General features: G+C 25.6%; 2 protein-coding genes and 1 long non-coding RNA gene across 3 annotated transcripts; 1 reads left to right on the top strand and 2 right to left on the bottom strand.

Moving 5' to 3' along the window:
• Nucleotides 1-136: 136 nt before the first annotated feature.
• On the bottom strand, nt 137-2,479 carry LOC135122072 (presequence protease, mitochondrial-like). The gene is made up of 11 exons (XM_064046314.1): nt 2,452-2,479; nt 2,279-2,379; nt 2,103-2,213; nt 1,883-2,000; nt 1,650-1,774; nt 1,381-1,482; nt 1,201-1,311; nt 1,060-1,144; nt 931-998; nt 297-410; nt 137-226 (listed from the first exon to the last, which is right to left on the bottom strand). The coding sequence occupies exons 1-11, from the start codon at nt 2,477-2,479 to the stop codon at nt 137-139; spliced, it is 1,053 nt and encodes a 350-aa protein (XP_063902384.1).
• Nucleotides 2,480-3,317: 838 nt separating this feature from the next.
• LOC135122071 (uncharacterized) lies at nt 3,318-7,822 on the top strand. The gene is made up of 6 exons (XM_064046313.1): nt 3,318-3,513; nt 3,571-3,659; nt 3,750-3,788; nt 5,839-5,945; nt 6,506-6,566; nt 7,763-7,822. Exons 1-6 carry the CDS (start codon nt 3,318-3,320, stop codon nt 7,820-7,822), a joined length of 552 nt encoding a protein of 183 aa, XP_063902383.1.
• Nucleotides 7,823-13,080: 5,258 nt separating this feature from the next.
• On the bottom strand, nt 13,081-17,615 carry LOC135122070 (uncharacterized). Its single transcript, XR_010279232.1, has 6 exons — nt 17,581-17,615; nt 16,854-17,091; nt 16,119-16,265; nt 15,623-15,756; nt 14,243-14,365; nt 13,081-13,161 (listed from the first exon to the last, which is right to left on the bottom strand). It is a non-coding gene; the product is annotated as an uncharacterized LOC135122070 (long non-coding RNA).
• Nucleotides 17,616-19,980: the final 2,365 nt, after the last annotated feature.

Here is a 19,980-nt window from a genome sequence, read left to right as displayed (position 1 = left end):
ATTCGGTTTTATTATAAACAAAACTTGGTTGTTACTATTATTCAATAGTTCCTCGCCGAGCACTTTTTCTATAAGACTGTAAAAATGTATATCCACTGCTAACTACACTCACATTGGACAAAACATAAAATATTCACTAGTTATTGGCCAATTCCTCCCTCACGCGCCGGAGATGACCACGTGTATCCAGCAATTCGCTCATGTTATAGCCTTTACACCAAAATTCCTATTATAAAGAGCCCCCCAACAAAAAAAATTTTTTTTAAAATTTAATGAGGGAACTAAATATCCCTCACCATTAAATTTGCTGCGAGTTTTAAGCCAAAACTAGCCACCTCTTGGCGGCGTTCAAGCTCATACGAGTGCAGTAAGCCGCCGTAATTGGCTTGAAGGTTTTGGTCGGTGAGACACTAGTCAATAATGAAGGTACTTACTAAACAATTTGTGTCTATAAAATTTACTTCGTTACAATTTCTAAAACTTCTAGTAACCATCAAACCAAGTCATAAAACAATTTATTGCTTACTAGTAATAAAAATTATAGCAATTTTACTAAATTTTTATTCATTTCTTGAGCTAAAGTGATAGGCTAATTAACCTTAAGCTTGAACACAACTTGGCTGCATGTGGTGTTAGACTTGTACTTAAGATCCGCCTAGCTAACGGGTCTTGGGTACGAGGGGCTAAATAGCGTTAATTTAACCAGTATGCTATATATATGAGGCTGCTCCCATTACATTCATTAAATTTATAATCTTCATTTATATTGTAATAATAGTAGCATATTATATTATGTACTCAACATTCATAGCAAATTAAAAATTCTTATATTTATATTTATTATTCATCAGTAATTGTGAAAAATACTAATAAAAATATAAAGTAATAAGTATAATAAATGAGAAAATAAAAAAGTAACAAAAAGAAAACCTTCGTAAGAGTTTCCTTTATTCGAATTTGCATTTCCTCCAGGGCTTCTTCCTTGAGTCCTTGGAGGCCTTGATTGAAGTTTAATTAATAGTGCCTTTAATATTATTATTTTATGCCAAATAAATAAACCTATTGAGAAAACTGGCACCGTTGGACCCGGATTATAGCCAATTAGAGGCGAGAAAGAAGTCCCTATGTGAGTTTTGATAAGTGCCTATTTTATAATAATAATAATAATAATAAAGTATAGATTATCAAAAGTAACAAAACCTGATAAAGCGGGGAAGACGAGCCAAGAAGCAGCAAATCCGAGACCACTCTGCGGGAAAAGTGGCCATAAACAGAAGAAACTTTCGGCAGTGGCCAGTTCAGGGAGGCACGCTGGTAAAAGCTTCATTATTATTATAGGAGATTAAAAAATTGCTAAGTACACGTGGAAATAGGCCCTACAATTTGCCTGTCTTCCGGTAGGTTTGGATCGAACGGGCAATCCATTCGAATCTCACGCGATGCTGTCCAACACTTTTCATTACGTTCAACAACAATGGGATGCTTAAATAATATATATGAGAAATTTTACTATTATAATAAAAAATTATAATAGCAGTAATAAAAAGTTATTAAACTTTATATATTTATAATAATAATTATAATAACAATAGTAATAAAAGTTATTAATTTTATATATATTCTTATTTAAAAAAACATTAAAGAAGTACATAAGAAAAGTTGGAAAGAATATTATCATCAATATATTGCAGGTGAGACTCAAGAGGTAAATCTCCGTAAGTGAAGAAGCGGCTATTGGTGGGATGATAGAAAGATTTATGGTATTCCAGAAGCCCTTTTATTATTAAAAATAAACAATCGGAGAAGAAATTTACTTAATAAAAAAAATAAATAAAAGTTGGTTTACTGTACATGTTGATAATATAAATTTCAAAATATTAACTTTTCCAGGTTAACTTTTTAACTATTTCCAGAGGCTCTCCGCCAGAATAGTAACCATCGGCACAATTCCCAAACAGTGCTTGCAAGTATTTCGCATAATAAATTTTTTCTGTGCTTGACTGAATTAATAATATTATAATCAAATAAAAATTAAAAGTTTAAAAAATGAATTATCATCTAAAAAAACTCTTGGGCCAATAAAAAAACAGAAACTACATAACCATATCTCCTTTCATTTCATTGAAAACAACCCCTTTAAATTTTAGAGGAGTCGTGAGATCTTCTGGATCTTCGTGTTCGAGCCTCCATCCCTCTTGAAAAAAGTCGTATTTCTATTATAACATATTACTATTACTATTATTATTATTATTATTATTATATTAGAAATAATATTTACATCTAAACGCGGGAAAAAAACAGCATCCAAATAAACAGCCATCAAATTCTGATAATCTTTAGCATTTTGCGTGGAAAAAGGGTACATGGTGTACCTATTCGCTAAATTTAATGAATTTATAAAACTCAAGCATAGAAATAAAAATAAAAATAAAAAAAAATTGCAGCTCTTACAAGTCCAAGCATTCATGTAAGTTGCCATGGATCTCTCGATCATGTGAAAAAAGGGGTCTCTGCATGGAAACTTTTTGGATCCGCACAATGTGACGTGCTCAAGGACATGAGAAATACCGGAGGAATCCGGCGGGGGTGTAGTAAATGTGACACTGGTGAAATAGATAAGAAAACAAGTTATTATAACGTTATTATAAAATTCCCTCGTGGAGGAAAGTAAAAAACGTTAACAGGTATAGGACTTATATATAATCCAATGCTTCAAAATTAAACCTAAAAACATTATCAGAATCAGCTCTTGACAAGTGTAAATGTTTAGCTTTAGTGTTAATATGTTCAAGTTCTATCGCAAGAGTACGAATGTCTTCAATATCCGTAATCTATAAAATTCACATAAAGCCGTAAAGGATAAAACAAAACAATGAGCAATTTTTAAATAGACTTCACATAATAAATTTCTAAAAGATAATCATAATGAAACAAAAACCTTAACAATTTCGTAACCGAAAAGTTTATCTTTCTCTTTGTAAGGAAAATGCTTGTAATTAAAATTCCTACCAGACAATTCACATAAAACGTTGGTTCGCTTAATGTATTATTATTTAATAATATAGAAAGAGAGAAACAGAACTGTAGAATATACTATTTTTCGTCTGCAAATATTCAAGAAGTTTACGTATTTGCAACTCAAAAGCATTATTAATTTGCAAAATAGATTGCGCTTATAAACAAGATGAACACCGTAATACACTTTTAGAGAGAAACTCTTTTAAAGGAAAAGAGGTCACATGCAAGCAACTCCACTGAAAAGTTAGGTTCAGCTATTTTTTTAGTGGAGCTACGAAGAATAGTAAACAATTACAGAAATGATTCAACTTTTAAATTTATTTCATATTCACAGAAGACCTGCAGTTAATATTTTAAATACAACACAACGGTTAATTGCTATAAACGTTATTGAGCAATACAAAGAGGAATACTTAAGACGGACACAACCTTCTCCAGCTTTTGAAGAACCTGCTAATTATCAACCTTCAATATACGATAAAGTGGTAAAGTATGGTAATAACTTACAACAACGTATATTTACTTTATACTATTGTTATTGGAAAACACAAGGCCCTAATGTAACTAAATTGTTGCAAGAAACGCGAGACTACTTAGAACCTTTTACAATAGGAAAATTAGTGGAAGGAAAATACTATAACGTAAATTTTATATTTACAATTATTGTTTAGTAATTAGCACTTTTTGGAAAATTTATTTACTTTTATTTATTATTATATTGTTACTTTTAGCCCCGTTATAGATCGCGCCAGCTTGCTAATTTTAGAAAGGTTATATAGTTTTTTTACTTTAATTTCTTACAAAAAGTTCTTTGTAATTTTTTTTTAATTGTTAAAATAATCTTTAAGTTTAATATTATAACGTTTTATATCTAAAAAACTTTTATGCTGATAATTAATAACAGTAATGGAAGTACTAACAGAACTCTTCTTTTTAATTTTAGTTTATATATTATAATTTTAAAGTTAAAGTTTTATTAAATTTCATTGTTCCGATTTTGTGTTCCTATTATCTTTTAATAAAAAATGTTTGTACGTTGCTTACAGATTTTTTTATCTTCTTTACTTTAATTCTCTTGCCTTGAAAGCATCAAAGTGGTATATGATAAAGTTTTAATTTATATCTTAACGAAAACTCAGAAAATTAGTTAATTTTGTGTTAAAAAATTTTATTTTACTATTAAAAAATTTTAAAAAACTTTCTTCTACTTAATTATTCTTTTGCTCTACACCAGCTTTTTATTATTTTTATCTAATTATTTACTTGTTAAACTTTATAGTATTATAACGTTAAATTTTTATTAATTTTTTTATAGAAATCTTTTATGAATTGAGTTTTTTTTATTGTTACTCAAAAGTTAAAGATTAAATTTCAATTTTTTTTTGATTGTAAGCTTTTTTTCAGCTTTTATAGGCTTTCGACTTATAAAGTAGAAAATTAATATAGAACCACATTAAATATATGATAAATTTATTTTTGCTACAAGCTATTATCAGTCAGGTAGTAGGCTAACTTTCATTTGTAGTATTAACGCTTCTAGTTATAACGAAATGTCTCAGGAGGTTGGCCAACCTAAGTACACTTAGACACTGCTCGGAATAGTACTACCACGGGAAATGAACCCAAAACTTCGATTCCAAAAATCTACCCGTACACCTTTTCACCTTTGTAGTAAAGGCAGCATCGGTAAAATTAGGAATCGAACTTAGTATGCATAAAGCAAGTTTTTTACAAAAACCCCTTAAATCGTTTAAATTCTTCACCCTTCGTGATGTCTGGGGCTTTACTAAGTCCTACTTTTATAGAACAAAAGAATGAACTAGCAGTCTAAGGAGGATAACTCAATAAAATGTTCTACTAAAGTAAAACGAAAAAGAGGGCAAAGTTTTGCTCCCCCTCTCAGGCTTCGTAGTGGGCAATATGGGCCATACTTCCTACTCGAGTCAGGTGGTTACTAAACTACTTCGTGTTAAATAACCACCGTAAAGAAAGGAGCATAACTTTGCCCTCTTTTTCGTTTTACTTTAGTAGAACATATTAATGAGATAGCCTTTCTAGACTGTTCGGTATCCTATATTTTAATTAAGATTTATGTTAACTTGTTATTTTTATTTCTTTAAATATCTAATTATTAAAATATATAAATAATTTTTAAAAGATGTTTTTTTTACAATCGTTTAATTGATTTTTTAATTTTTTAAAGAATTATTCAAATTGTAGAAATTGTAAAGTATTTATTAAGGTTTTTTTAACATTTTTTGATTATTCTATACAATTCGAGAATATTTGAAAAATTTTTTTTATAAATTACTGTTTAATACTTACGTTTTGCAATTTATTTAACTTTCATATATTTTAACTATTTGAATTAATTTATATATACTTTTTTGCTTAAAATAAATTTCTTTCTACTTTACCTTTTGCTAATTTTTTTTTAAAGATTTAATCTTTTTTGTTGAATATACAAAATTATATTTTAATTTTGTAGATTTTAATTTTTTCCTAATATTAAATAATTTTTTATTAATTAACAATTTAGATTTTATAAAAGAAATCCACTTTTTTGTTACAATGTGCTTGATTTTATTTGAAATTTTTACTCAATCTATACTTTGATATTTATAACGAACTTTAACTAATAATTTTTTCCTCTCCAATTTTTTAATAATTATTTTGGTTATCAGCTCTTTAAAAAAAAGTTAATAACTTTTTTTAATCCTTTTTGATAAATTTACTTAATTTTTCTATAAATTAGTTTTTTTGTTATCACTAATACCTTTATATTGACTACTGAGTCCATAAATATTTTTTTATAAATAGATTTGCTTAAAGCACGATGTTGAATTTCCTATTCCTAAACTTCGCCGAGCGAGATTTGTTTCCAAAGCAAAACGTGCCAGACTTCAACTAAGAAAAAGTGCGGAAAGGTTTTCTTTAATTATTATCATTATTATCTTCCCATTTTGTTGAAATGAGCTAAAATATTTTACTAATATACAATTTTAATTTTAGTTTTTTAATTAATTTATATAATAACTTTGATTATACAATGAAATTTTATTACTTACTAAATTTTTAAATTTGCTTGTGTTTTATTATTAAATTAATTAAACTATTAACACTAAAAAATAAAATAATTTAGGCAGATAATTTATATACTTCAAAATGCTGTTATTCAAATTATTAATCTTTAATGTATTTTTTTAATTTTAATAATTATTAGTAGCAGTAAATTTATTAAGTAAAATTTACGTTCGGATTTTTTATTTATATTATCGTTTTGTTTATAATTAATTTTTGGGAATATACTTTTTTTTATTTTAGCTTTATTATTATTACTAACTAGTTTCTTTATGATAATTTATAATATTTTTAAATTTCGAACTCTTTTAGTATTTATTACAAAAATTTTTATTTTATAATAAAAACAAATTTATTGAGAATTTATAAATCAGATTTTTAATAATTTAATTTTTTTTGAATTTAGATGGGTTGCCATTCAGCAGAAGATGGAAGAAATGGACAAACTTATAGACGAGCATCGATCGGTATTAAATTATTGTTTTTATATATATTCCTTAAATTACTTTTACTTTTACTTATAATTATTTTCCTACTAATAATTATTACTTTATTCATAATAAAGTATTTATATTCTTACTATTTTTCTTTTTCATTAATTATTTTTTAATTGTAGAATTATTTTTCATATTTTTATAATTTTATGATTTATATTTTTACGATTTTATATTCTTTAGTAATAATTTTTTTCTCCTGTTGAATTTTTTTACTTTTTATTTAAATATTGATTTATTACTATCTATTTCTACTTATTAAATACATATTACTTATTATTATTTTTTCTACTTATAGGATTATTACTTTATTTTTATAACAAAGTATCTTTTTATTAATATTATATATTTCTACTATTTATCAATTATTATTTTTTCTGATAGAATTTTTTTTTATATTGATATATCTACTAATTTACTTTTTTTTAGTAATGATTAATTTTACTACTTTAAATTTTTTTTATTTTTTTTAGTGTATCAATTTATTTTCATTTAAATTTGGTGATGAATTTTATTTTATATATTAATGTATTGTATTTTTCTATTTATATATGAACATTTTTATTAATTTTCTTTTATTTACTTACTATTATTATTTATATTAAATTTTTTTTTATTTATAATAAAATATTATACAGTTTTAACTTTCGTGTACACTAACTTACTTTGTTTAATTATTTTTTTTTACAACTCAGTATATCATTATTATAATTTTTAAGGTTTTTACTATATTTATTTTTATTCTATATACTTCTCGTTTTTAAAATATAATTTAAAATTTACTTTTTTTATTATATAAATTGTCTCCTTTGTTTTCTCTTTTTCTTGTCTGTATGATGTTTTTTTAATTTTCTTTCATTATTGTTAATTATTAACTTTAGAATTGTATGTATTATCTTCCCCTTTTTTTTAATTTTTTAATTTTTGTTATTTTTTAAAAGTTAATTTTATATATAATTTATTTTTATTATTTATTATTTATTTTTTTTGCTTTTTTTCTCACTATTTTAATAGAAATTCTTTTTCTCTATAAATAAATTATAAATTTTTTATTTTTTTTTGGTTAACTTTTTTGACAATCTTTGCTTTGAATTTTAATTTTTTTTTTCCGGTATACATTTAAATTCTTTTGTTAGTTTTTTATTATTTTAATTGTACTTTTTTTATAGAAAGCGCGTGAGGAACGTAAAAACCGTAATTTATCTAAAAGAATGCAACTTTCTTTTTAAATTAAGTTCAACCAATTTTGAAGAATTTAAAGAATTTTAAATTTTTAAACAAGAAAAAAAATTTCTTTTCAAATTCGAGGTTAGAAAAAGAAATCCAAAATAAATTTTAATTAGTTTTATTTGCGATTTTCTATGCGATGCTTAATAATATTCTTAAATTTAATTTAAATAATATTTTTTTTCAGCGTTGATTATAATATTAAAAAATCGTAAGTTTTTTATTTTTATCATTATTACAATATTCATAATTATTATTTTTATCATATTTCCACTTTTTTGCATTCCTTAGTTTACGTTCACAAACTTTTTTTTTATTTGTATATTTTAATAATTTTTTATATTATTTTTTAAACTTTTCCTTATATATATAAACGGTTCAAATTTTTAATTAAAGTAATTTATTTAAAAATCAAGGGCCATCAAATTGTCTGTATGGAATAGCGAATTAATAGTTTGTTATGTACTAAATTTAATATGCGCAACGAATCTTATTAATTTTAATCATTTAGTACTTATTAGAAAGTTAACTGCTTAGCATTTGTATAAGTAATATATTTTTTATAAAATTCGAGAGCCAATTTACTTTTGGCACTCTTCAGAAAATTAATGAGCTACAGTGAAGGTACAAATTTAACGACTTTTGATATATATTTATATTTGAAGTCATCTAGCAGTTAAGCTTTAGAATTTATTCACATTATATATTTATTTATAAAAGAAGTCATTTTGCATTTAAGCTAGAAAAAAATTAATCTCAACAAATTTTAAAAGCTTGGATAAACTTCTGTAGTGATATTCATGCTATTAGCTTTAATATTTAGTAAATTTTAATTAAAGGCTTTTCTTTACTAACAAAGAGGAAAGGAAGTAGCTCTCGAACTAATAATTTTTTTGCCGGAAATTTATAAGATAATGCCTATATAAAAAGTTACAATTTTTAATTCATTCTTTTACGTTAGCCTTGTCTCTACTATTCCACACTTCATTAGTCCTAAACTTCAATTTTACAGTTTATTAAAAATATATAAGGCGAAAAAGCTAATAGTTTTTCTCTACTGGAATAGTTAACTAAATATGTAAAGCTAGTTCTAAATAGTTAGAGGCTTTATTTTTTTTTCTCTTTTAATAATAGCTACAATAGGCTCGGATGTATTTTTTAAAAAAAGTAAAAGCTGCAATCTTTTTGTTGGATGTTTTATATATAGTATAACTCACCAGACTTATATTATTCAAACCATTATTACCTAAATAAATAGGTTTATCAAATTAAATTTAATTAAAAAATATTAAAGTAGAACAAGAGATTTATATTATTAATAACTATCGTTATTCCGCTAACGGTAGAGTTTAGACAATGGGCACTTCTGTAGAAACTTTTTTAAATAGAAGTTATACATATAAACTTTTTGGTAAATCTTAACTTTCAATATAAATCTAGTATATAAATCAATTTTATCTATACTTTTTTGCGCACAAGCTTTTAATTATGGACAAACGATATAACTCTTGACCAGGCTATGATAATCATGGAGGAGCCCCGGTAAAAGAAAGAAAACCAAAACAATTAATTAATTCCTATAGTTGAGGCGCGGCTTTAACTTCTATATATAAGCATTTAATAGTTTTTAAAACAAATAAACGAAAAAAAAATTTATAATAGATTAAAATAGAAAATAAAGTAAAAGAAATAAAATATTTCAGAGTAAAAAATTATTTACAAAGTGTTAGTTTACTTTTATAATAGTTATAAGATAATGAAACAATAAACATAAATATAAAAAAGTAGCTAATACATTTTTAATGGTTTTAGTAAAATATTTTTTTAAAAATCTCGAATAATGCAAATAGTGCATGACTCGCGAGTCAATTTTTTTTTCCATTCAATGGGTATTTCCCTCTTTTTCCAAAAAAGTAATCCCAGTTATTTTCAATTAGAGTACACTCGTGCTCTCCTGCATAGTGAGAGCTACAAAGGTTTGAGAGTACTTGAGCAAACTGCCAAAAATATATTCTGGGTCCTTTAAAAGCAGTGCCACTCCGCTTATTAGTAGTTACGTCAATGACTTGATTGTTAATGATGTCGACCTTAAGTAGAAGGTATCCGCCTGGTATACTACGGGCGATACATCTTCCATTCGCTGAATGGAGCGTTTCTCCTCGGCATTAATACAGTTTATAGCGCATATGGCGAATTCTCTGTCTCAATTTGATAGTGGCACATTGTCCGCATGATGACACTCTTGGATGAAAACCATGATAAGAGAACAGACGAGCTAGTCGTAACCGATTGGGTGCGATGCTACGAAAACAAAGAGTTTGCACCCAATTGGTCTTTGTATGCTTACCGCTAACCTAGGGAACAAGCGGGGGAGCTTATGTCCAATGTGCTTGTGTTACAAATTAATGACCGTCCTAGGGTGAATATTTTACTCTTAGCGGTAGTTGTTCAGTTGATAACACACATAAAAGTTGGATCCCAAAAAGATTTGTGGTCGAACCATGTTGTCCACATCACGTAAGATAATCGCGTTTTTCGCCACAAATGCTGGAAGCTGAATGTGATCGCTGTGTGGACAGGGTCAAAGTTATAGCCCCTGGTACCCGTCATATAGACTCTACGGTAGCTTAAAAGATGGCAGCGATAATATGAATAAGTTTTTGGAGGGACTAATGCATGCACGAACGCGGTGTAGAGTGCTTTGATCTTACTTGGCTTAGATACATGTTTTGACTGCCTTGAAAAGACAGGCATAGTGACGATGGAGCCCAGTTTTTGAAACGTTTGCCACTTCAAAACGTTAGTCTAAAACCTCACTAACCCAGTCTAGGGAGAGTTGGTCGCAGTGGAATGACCGCCGAATATTATTGCGATCACTCCCGAAGCCTGGAGATCCTCTCCGCCAAGCCGTAAGTCTACACCTCTTGGAAGTCTTGTTGATCCTTTTCACTCCTTCTTTAGCCTTATGCTGTATGGGTTGCCGTTTCAATATGTCCGTGTCATCCACTAAGTCGTATTCATCCATTTGCCATTTTGAGTATTCATGAAAAACGACAGGTCTAGTTATTAGTTATCAATGAACCCCTCAATTAAAATTTCCTGTAACTTTCAGTATGTGAGCTTTAGATTGAAAAACAATCATATAGTTCAGTGACAATAATTCTGAAGTCTGGTATGAAGCTACAAGTTTCTGGCCTCCCGCAGAGTAATTTATGTTAACGGCATGACCTTCTAGTGAAAGAAGTAGCCCAGCCGACTTTATATAAGGAACGGTGAAATCTAAAAACTTTCCTGCTGGAAAGTTTTATGAACTGCGCGCAGGAGAAAAGGTATGCAGGCTAATGATGGTGTTCACTCTTCTACGCTAAAAGGCTTTCCTGTTCTACAAGCCACCGTGGAACAGGGTAAAAAGACTCAGCAGCTTACGGAATTATAGTTTTGCAGATTAAAAAAAAAGATTAAAAAGAAAGGCTCAAACCTTACCGTGTCGTCTGGGTGGCCGTGCTCCTCCCAGTTCTCGAGTGCTTTTTCATCAGTGAGACTAGAATATAAAAAAAAGTGTCAACTGCAAAAGTTACCACTAATCTGCATATTTTCTCCTGCACAAGTGTAGAAAGTCAAAACAGAACGCGGGAAGACCTGGCCACAATATTTCATTTTTTAAATCTGCCAGTGATTTGCGGAAAATGTAATATTTTTTTAATGAAGTACTATATGTGACTCAATCGATGTTAATAAAATTATTCGTAAACGAATATAAATTGCTTTTCCTTAAATAAAACAAAAATAATGACCAATTTTGAAATTCGCAAGTGGTTTGTGTTTATTAAAATTTTTAATTACATAACTATTATTTATCTAACTTAGTTATTTTTTAAAAGCTACTCATAAGCTATCATAAATTAAAAATTCCTATAATAAAGAATCTAAAAATTACTTATAGAATTTAAGTAAAAAATTCACTACAAAAAATAAAGACACGACAATGTTACTCACTTTTCAAAATTTATAAAGTACTATGAAATCCCAAATAAAAAAGAAAGTTAAAATTATTTTTTTTTAAATATATGTAATGCAGACTATATTTTTGTGTATAACTTAATATTCAGGCTTTATTTTTATAAACTTTTCCTTCACTGGATAATCATCAAGTTGCATGAAAATTGAAATTAAATTTTGGTCTCTCTTCAATATTTTTCTTCGTAACAATAATTTTAATAATATCTATAAACATAAAATTTGCTAGAAAAAGCAAATTAGATTTTGAAATAAATCATTTGAGTAAAAAAAATTTTAAAAATATGAAAGGCCCGAGTTGAAATGATTGCTTCAAGTAATAACTTTTTACTTAACTTATAAAATTAAGTAAAAATTGTAAACTTATTAATAAATTCTCTGAAACTTAAAAAGGCCTCTACTTTGTAATAACTTTTATATAATTATTAAAATAATTATTAACGGAATAATAAATTAATCAGTATTTTTGACTAAAAATTAGATGAGACGCTGCAGGAGAACCAAAAATTAGTCGAAATCTCGGTTATTTACTGGCAATTCCCCTGCACTTTGCGCCTAAAGATCGTAAAGAGACTCCAAAAAAAAAAAGATAAAACTTCTTAAAATCTCCGTCTAACTAAGTTACAAATAGAAATTCCTACAACAACAAAAATTAAGAATTTACAAATAAAAAAAGGAAGTATAAAAAACCGTCGTTAATTTTATACAAATTAATCAAATTTTAAATTATAAAAAAGTTTTATAGTTGAAAAATAAATACTTATATTTTTCTACGTTTTAAAGTGTTCTAAACATTTACTAAAGATGATTATAGTAGGAACGAATATAAATCTTAACAAAAAATCCAATTTGTTAAATTTTATTAAATCCATTACTTCAAGCTATAAAGAAAAGCTCTAAAATTTAAAGTAAATAGCGATCAGAAACTACTTAAAGTAATTCCCTTAAAAAAAATTGTTCATTAGTTCTTCTACTTTCTAAATAATTAGTTTACTCGAAATTAAAAAAATCTCAAGATTCATAATAATTCACTTAAAGATTATAAAAACATAAAAACAAAAATTATAACGCAAAAACTCATATAATAAAAAAAACTAAAAAAAAAAAAATTAACTATATAAAAATATTAAATTTAAATCCTCTTTTCTTCAATACTTTTATTTGGTGCATAATAATTATAACAAAAAAAAATAAAGTAAAGAAATATAAATAAGTATAAATAACGTGTAACAAGTTGAACAAAAGTTAAAACTTTCTGTTCAATAATGGCCTTACGGTCAACAAAATTAAAAGCATTAAAACTTGCGACGAGCTGAACGGACTCCTAAAAAAAAAAAGCAATAATAACGCGATGTAAAGAAAATTTTTAATAAAAGTTTGGAGAAAAAATTCTTTTTTAGTATAAATAAAAATCTAGGAAATTAGTAAAAGTTTCGTGAGATTTTAAACTCTTAGAATGTTAATACAGTAGTATGAAACTTTATACCGATTCCCCTAAAAATTAAGTTATGAAACTTACTTCTACCATCTCTTTTATAGAAAAAGTCTTGTATACTTCTTTGATTATTGTTATTATTAAAAAAAATAATAATAAAAAGCTTATATATATTTAAAGTCTTTTACTCAATAACAGTAATTCCTAATTATAAAATTTTAAAAAAGAATTCTATTGCGTTTTTTGCTATTATTCTTTAATATTTATTATTATTTTAGTGTATTAATAAATATAATTATTTTTACTAAAGACTTTTATTTTCTATAATAAAAAAGATAAGAAAATATAATGTCCTTTAATAATAAGTATATATATTATAGTTTTTAAAATATATACTTTTCTTATCTACTTTTTTTTATATTAAAAACTTTTATTAAAATTAATAAATATTATTCTCCATTATAAATGAAAAAGTTGTATTTACTACTAAAAGCTATATATAAAAATTATTCATTGATACCATAAACTATTTTACTTTTACTCTATTTAAAGCTAATAAAATGCTATTATTTTAGCTAATAACTATAAGTATATCTCTTAAAAAAAACAAAACTTTTACGTTTGTTTGCTGAAAACCTCTACTAAATGCTATTCACTATATATTATTAATAAAACTGCTATACATATTTTAAGCGTACTTTATATATATAACAAAAATGTCTACTCTTGACTATTCCCTGGAATTATTGCTTTATTATAAATAAAAGTATTACAGTTTATTATGCTTCTTATAATTATCAAATAAAATATTTTCTTTAGGATAAGCAAGTTAACTATTATTAAATTTATGATAAAAAATAGATCGAAGCTTAAAAATATATTATATTATATATTAAAAAATTTCCTTAATAAGAATTTTCGTTATAATGAAAAATTAACTTTTTTATAAGAAAATAAAGGAGCAACGAACGGAAAAGCCTGAGCAGCGCTTTTATACCCAAACAGGACAGAACAGAACTTCACAGACTGAACACGAAAATAACTTAAAAAGTGGCGCAACCCTTCTTGTGATGAATGCATGAATGTAATATCTCTATAATTTTCGTTAGTAATATATCTTATTATAACAATGAAAAAAGATGATAAATTTTACTATTTATTATGAAAAATTCTCTATTTCTTTGTTATAAAATATTTTTTTAAATAAATTAACAATGATAAACGTTAATAAAAAAATTATATTGGAAATAAAACCTAAATAAGTTTATGATACATCACTTGTAATATCCTTTAAAACTTTCATAAACTAAATTTTATTTAAAATAAGATAAATAAACTCTTATAAAAGAAATTAAAACAAAATCTATAAAGTTCATAATTATGTATCGAATAATCTTCCCTAATATTCTTGTAATAAAATATTTCACAGAAAAAAAATAACCAACTTTAAGAAATAATGTGAATCCTCCAAATCTTTCATAAAATAAATCTATAAACTATTAATAATAAACTCTTACAATTAAGTGATAAAATATAAAAAGTGTATTATCATGCAACGAAAACATTCTCTAAAATTTTTGTTATAAAATATTTTATATAAATAAAGAATAAATAAAAACTTCAATAAAAAAATTAAACAAAAGTATTAAAATTTATTATGATGCAGCGAATATAATATTCCCTACAATATTCATATATTATATATCTCTTAGAAATAAAAATAAACTTTTATAAATAATGCTTAAATATGTAAAAAGTATCAGATATAAATAAAATATCAAAAAATAAATATGAAAAATAAATAAACTTAATAATAAATTAAATATAGCAATAAAATTTAATATTTCGTGCGATATGCAAAATATAAACAATATTTTTCATAATTAAGTTTTTTAATAGTAATAATAATATTATAGAAATACAAAACTAATAAAAAAATAATAATTTAAAAAATTTATATATTTTTAAAACTCATTTTAAATGCTTGAGTTATTTAGTAAGTTAATTAATTATTAATATACCATAATCTTTTATTTTTTAATACCATTGTTATGTACATCTATTATTAAAATGTTTGTAATTAGAATGATTATACTAATACTAATTACATATTAATTTTATAATGCATAACAAAAAAAACTAAAATAAAATAGTAATAAATTTCGAAATGATAATAATATAAAGAAAGATAATAGTAAGAAATAAAATATTAACAAAAACTTGATAAAAAATAATAAACGGTTATAAAAAATAATATTTCCAAAATCCAAAGAGAAAATTCTACTAAAAAATATACTAACAAATAATTGTAATAAATAAATAAAAACATATTTTTAATATAAATAAGAACCTTGACGTTATCCGAATTTTTGTAAAGCTACGCGAAAAGTTTCTTCTCACGTGCTCGATGCTGCTGAATGTAAACACCTGCAAAAGTAGGCCACTGATTGCCGCTCTGCCGATGAGCCCATACAATACGGTAGCCTGAAGGCAAAGCAGACAAAAAATTTAAATATACTTTTTCATCTAAATTTGCAACAAATAATGAGTATCACCAAATAGTGTGTAAAATTAGCACGTGACCGGAACTAGTAGGACAACAAATTTATTAATTATATTTAGATTGGTTCAAAAAATTATTATAAGGCGCAAAATATAGGCGTTTGCTATAAAGCGCCAAATATCAAAACATTAGAAAATACAAAAAAATAGAAAATTTTCTTGAATAATGCAAAATAAATTCTAAAGAAAACTTATTAAAATTATTCCTTTTAATATTATTTATTATTATTATCACTAATATTTTTATTATTATAATGTATTATTATTATATATATCACATTGACCTTTCAAGAGAAACATTTTGAGACTTTGGAGGGACAATACCCTGCGTTGCAAACACGCGTAAAAGTGAGCAATGGGTCTAGCGGAAAATACTCGGCCAGCTCAGTAAGTGCTGAGTACATCTCCATCTGGCATTAATCCACGTGGATCTAAAAGACAAAAAAGTGTTACTATTATTATTGAACTTATTCTGCAAGAAGTAACAATTAAGAATAAACTTAACCCTATAGTAAACCGCCACTTATTTTAGCAGTTCCTCATAACCTCAAAGTTTTATAACAAAATAAATAAAATAAGTTTTTTCCTAATGAAAATAAAAAAAAAAATTATATGCCTTTTATAACTCGCTCTTAAAATAAACAAAATAAAAACTCCATAATTATCAAAACAAATAAATTAATTTTCTGTTTATTAAAAGTTTAAATTTCTTCAATTTTTTAATACTATACTTTTACTATAAATATTAAAATTTTACACTTACTTATATAGATTAAAAGTAACGCAAGCAAAATATTAAAGGTTATTATTGTCATTATTAATATTAGTATCCACCATTAATTATTATTTACTATGTTTTATATTATTATAACTTCAAATTGAAATAATTCCCAACTGTAAGCAGAAGTAATAAAATTTTGATTTACAAAGTTATAATAATAATAAAAAAAAGAAGTATTCCTTTAAAATAATACTAACATTATTACTATTATTCCAATGCAAAAATTGCCAAAATATACCTAAAAAGAACCCAAGTAAGGGCAGCAGATGTACACGTAATAATACAAGTGGTAGTAAGGATGAATCAAATCGGTCAGGGCCGCCACACAGCGCTGGCGGGTGCAGAAGTCTTTGCTGGTAGGACGGGCAAACGTGGAGTCCAAATAGACGCAATCGAGCGGAACGGGAAGCGTTTCAGGCTTATAGTGAAGCGACGTTATCCGGAAAAGTGAGAGGTCATCAAATCGAAAAAATCGCCTAAAAAAATAAAATGTCAGAATTAAAATAACTTTTTTGCTAATATAAATAGTATTAAAACTAATATAGAATTTAAATTATCATTAATAATACATCATGAAAATTATTTTTCTTTTAACTATAATTCTCAAATACCTTGATTTACTACTACTATTTCAAACATAAAAGTATATTCTTTCAAAGTAGAAGAATTTGAAAAAGTAAATGAATCTAACTCAGCTTACATTTCTTACAGGTCAGATTAAAATATTTAATGAGGTGATGCGTGTAGAATTAAAAAAAGTTCATTTTCTTAAATAAAAGCCACTTATAAAACTTTAATTTTTAAAAGAGTTTTTAAATTTTTTTTGGTGTAACCAATTACCTTAAAAGAACAAATCTCTTCCGTAATAATAAGATTAAATATATATAGAATATTAATAAAATTAATTAAGATTTAATAAATAAACTAAAATTAGTATCCTAGAGCCATTAAAATATCAAGATAACCTCAAATACTCTTGCATCAATATTGATAATTTAATTGTTAAGCTTAAAGATTATTAATAAGCTGTTCTCGATATTATGATTAATAAGAAAAAAGAACATTTTTCTTTTTATTAAATACCAGTATACAGTATTTTCTTTTTTTCAACTTCAATCAAAAACCTAAAATTATATATAAACTTTAAAACTAAAAATCAAATAAGGTAATTTTTATAATAACTTAGTTAAAAATATATAAATAAATAACCTAAAAAACGAAAAACAAGAGCTGCAAGCCAAACTTAAAAGTAATAATAAAAATAATTTTAATTCGTATATTTTAAACGAATAAATAAAAATAATATTGGAGATATTGATTAAAAAGTATAAATAAAATAAAATTTATCAGAAAAATATAGTTACAAACATTGCAGAACCAGGGTAAAGGTCGCCATTAATAAACGTTATGGTAGCAGAGCAAGCAAGACGTGAAAAAATTGAAAATGTAAATCATAGTCGGTTGCAATTTATAAATATGTAATTAATTTAAAGTACATATAAGTAAAAAGTAAAATTATCAGTCCAGATTATCAGATGATCACTAATATCAAAATAATAATACTTTGTTAACAAAAGATTTTTAGAAATTGAGGTGCAATACTGTTATATAATTCTGCGTGTTCCGTTAGAAATTTTTTTAAGCCGATCATATGATCTGGAAAAAAAAGAGTTAAAAAAAAAACTCAACAAATTATTTATCAATAATAAATCTAGATCAATATATAGCGTTCCATATATAATTTTATAAAAACCGGAGGGGCAATGAGAAAACAAAAAGACTTCACAAATAATTGGTCGGCCGCCATCAAAACGATCTGCAGTAATATGAAAATTCAGTTATTACATCAGTAAAACAGGATGGAATCATAACTTATTACTATAAAGACTGCATTGCAAGTAAAAATTTCAGTACTTTATGTTAAGCTTTGTAGTAGTAAAAGACTTAATACCGCGCATGTTTGTATGTCTAAAAAAATCTAGCCCGTTCGTTAGAGGGAACACGCTCTTCCATTTACCAAAATATTAGAAAATAAATCGTAAATATATATGGAGAAAATTAATAATTTCAACTTAACAATCACCAAATTAAAAAAATTTAAATTTCATAAATATTTGTTTCATGTTAGTAAAATATTTGTGCAACTTTTTGTCCCCTTTCCTCCATTAAAAAAACTCAGCGTTGACGTCGCTGCCAATTGCTTATTTAAAGCGGGTGCAAGCATTAAAAAATTTAATTCCTTTACAAGTGGATAAAGATTTAATTTAGACTGGGCCTTAGTAACCACTTTTTAGCATACTGTTTAAGGCTAATAGTTTATCAGTTGTCTTTTATAGCTTTCCTATTAAGAAGAGCCTTTTTACTGCTATTGTCATGGACTTTACTTCCTATATTTTTAATTGTTTAAAAACCTGCTATTTTTTAATGCTATAGTTAAGGTCCCCCACTTAAACCTTAGAGACCCTAAGACCTTTATAGTTTACCATTAAGAATTTCTTTTGGTTTTTAATCTTATGTTTACCCTTTGGTTTATTTCCCCCTCGGCTATAAAGGTTTTTTTTTTACTTATCTTTAGAGCACTTATTTTGCAAACAAGCTTAGCCCTTACAGTGAAAGAAATATCTGTATCAACATAGTTTATAGAGTCTTGTTAGACCTAATTAAAGGTCGGTCCCTCCATAACTGCGCTTAGTGTTAAAATCCCTCCGCTCCAAATTGTGGAGGAGAAAAATCAATTATTAAGAACTTGGTAGTTTGAATTAAAGGTTTAACTACAGGAGAATGAACTCAGGGGCCTAAAACTAACTTTTATGTATATAAAGTGAAGATTGGGGATAAGTGTTTAAATACCTTTTGTTATTTAGCCTTTGCTTAAAGCAGTCAGTATGCAAACGCTTCCTGAACAGCTGTTAAACCTTTAAAACCTATAACCATAATAGCTCAGTCTAAAGTTTCTGTTTATAAAGTAGATAGTTATATGGAAAACTAGTAATTAACTTTAAATGCTACTATAAAGCATTAATAATACCTTTTATAAATAGAAGTTTAATAGTCAGTTGACAGAAAAAATATTTTCTTCAAATTTGTATACTGAATTGTTAGACTTGTGTAGGTAAACTTTCAAAAAAGCTCATTTATCGGCTTACGGATTAATTAACTTAATATTTAAAATAATTTTATATACATTAGCCTATAAAGAAAGCCAATAAAATTTTAAAAAATATAAACTTTTTGTCAAGTTTAAAAACTTAAAGTGAGCTAGGTGTTCTTTTATTTTAACTAGTTTGCTATTTAGCTTTAAACTTATAAAATTAATGTAGAGTAAAAGGTTTTTTGTTGTTATTACTTAAAAACTAATTGATTAT

This window comes from Zophobas morio, unplaced genomic scaffold (genome assembly GCF_036711695.1).
Source record: "Zophobas morio isolate AGI-343-1 ecotype UQ-CSIRO unplaced genomic scaffold, CSIRO_AGI_Zmor_V1 ptg000851l, whole genome shotgun sequence".
Taxonomy (NCBI): domain Eukaryota; kingdom Metazoa; phylum Arthropoda; class Insecta; order Coleoptera; family Tenebrionidae; genus Zophobas; species Zophobas morio.
The sequence above is the reverse complement of the archived record's forward strand: the minus strand, read 5'-3'. Positions and strand labels throughout refer to the sequence as shown.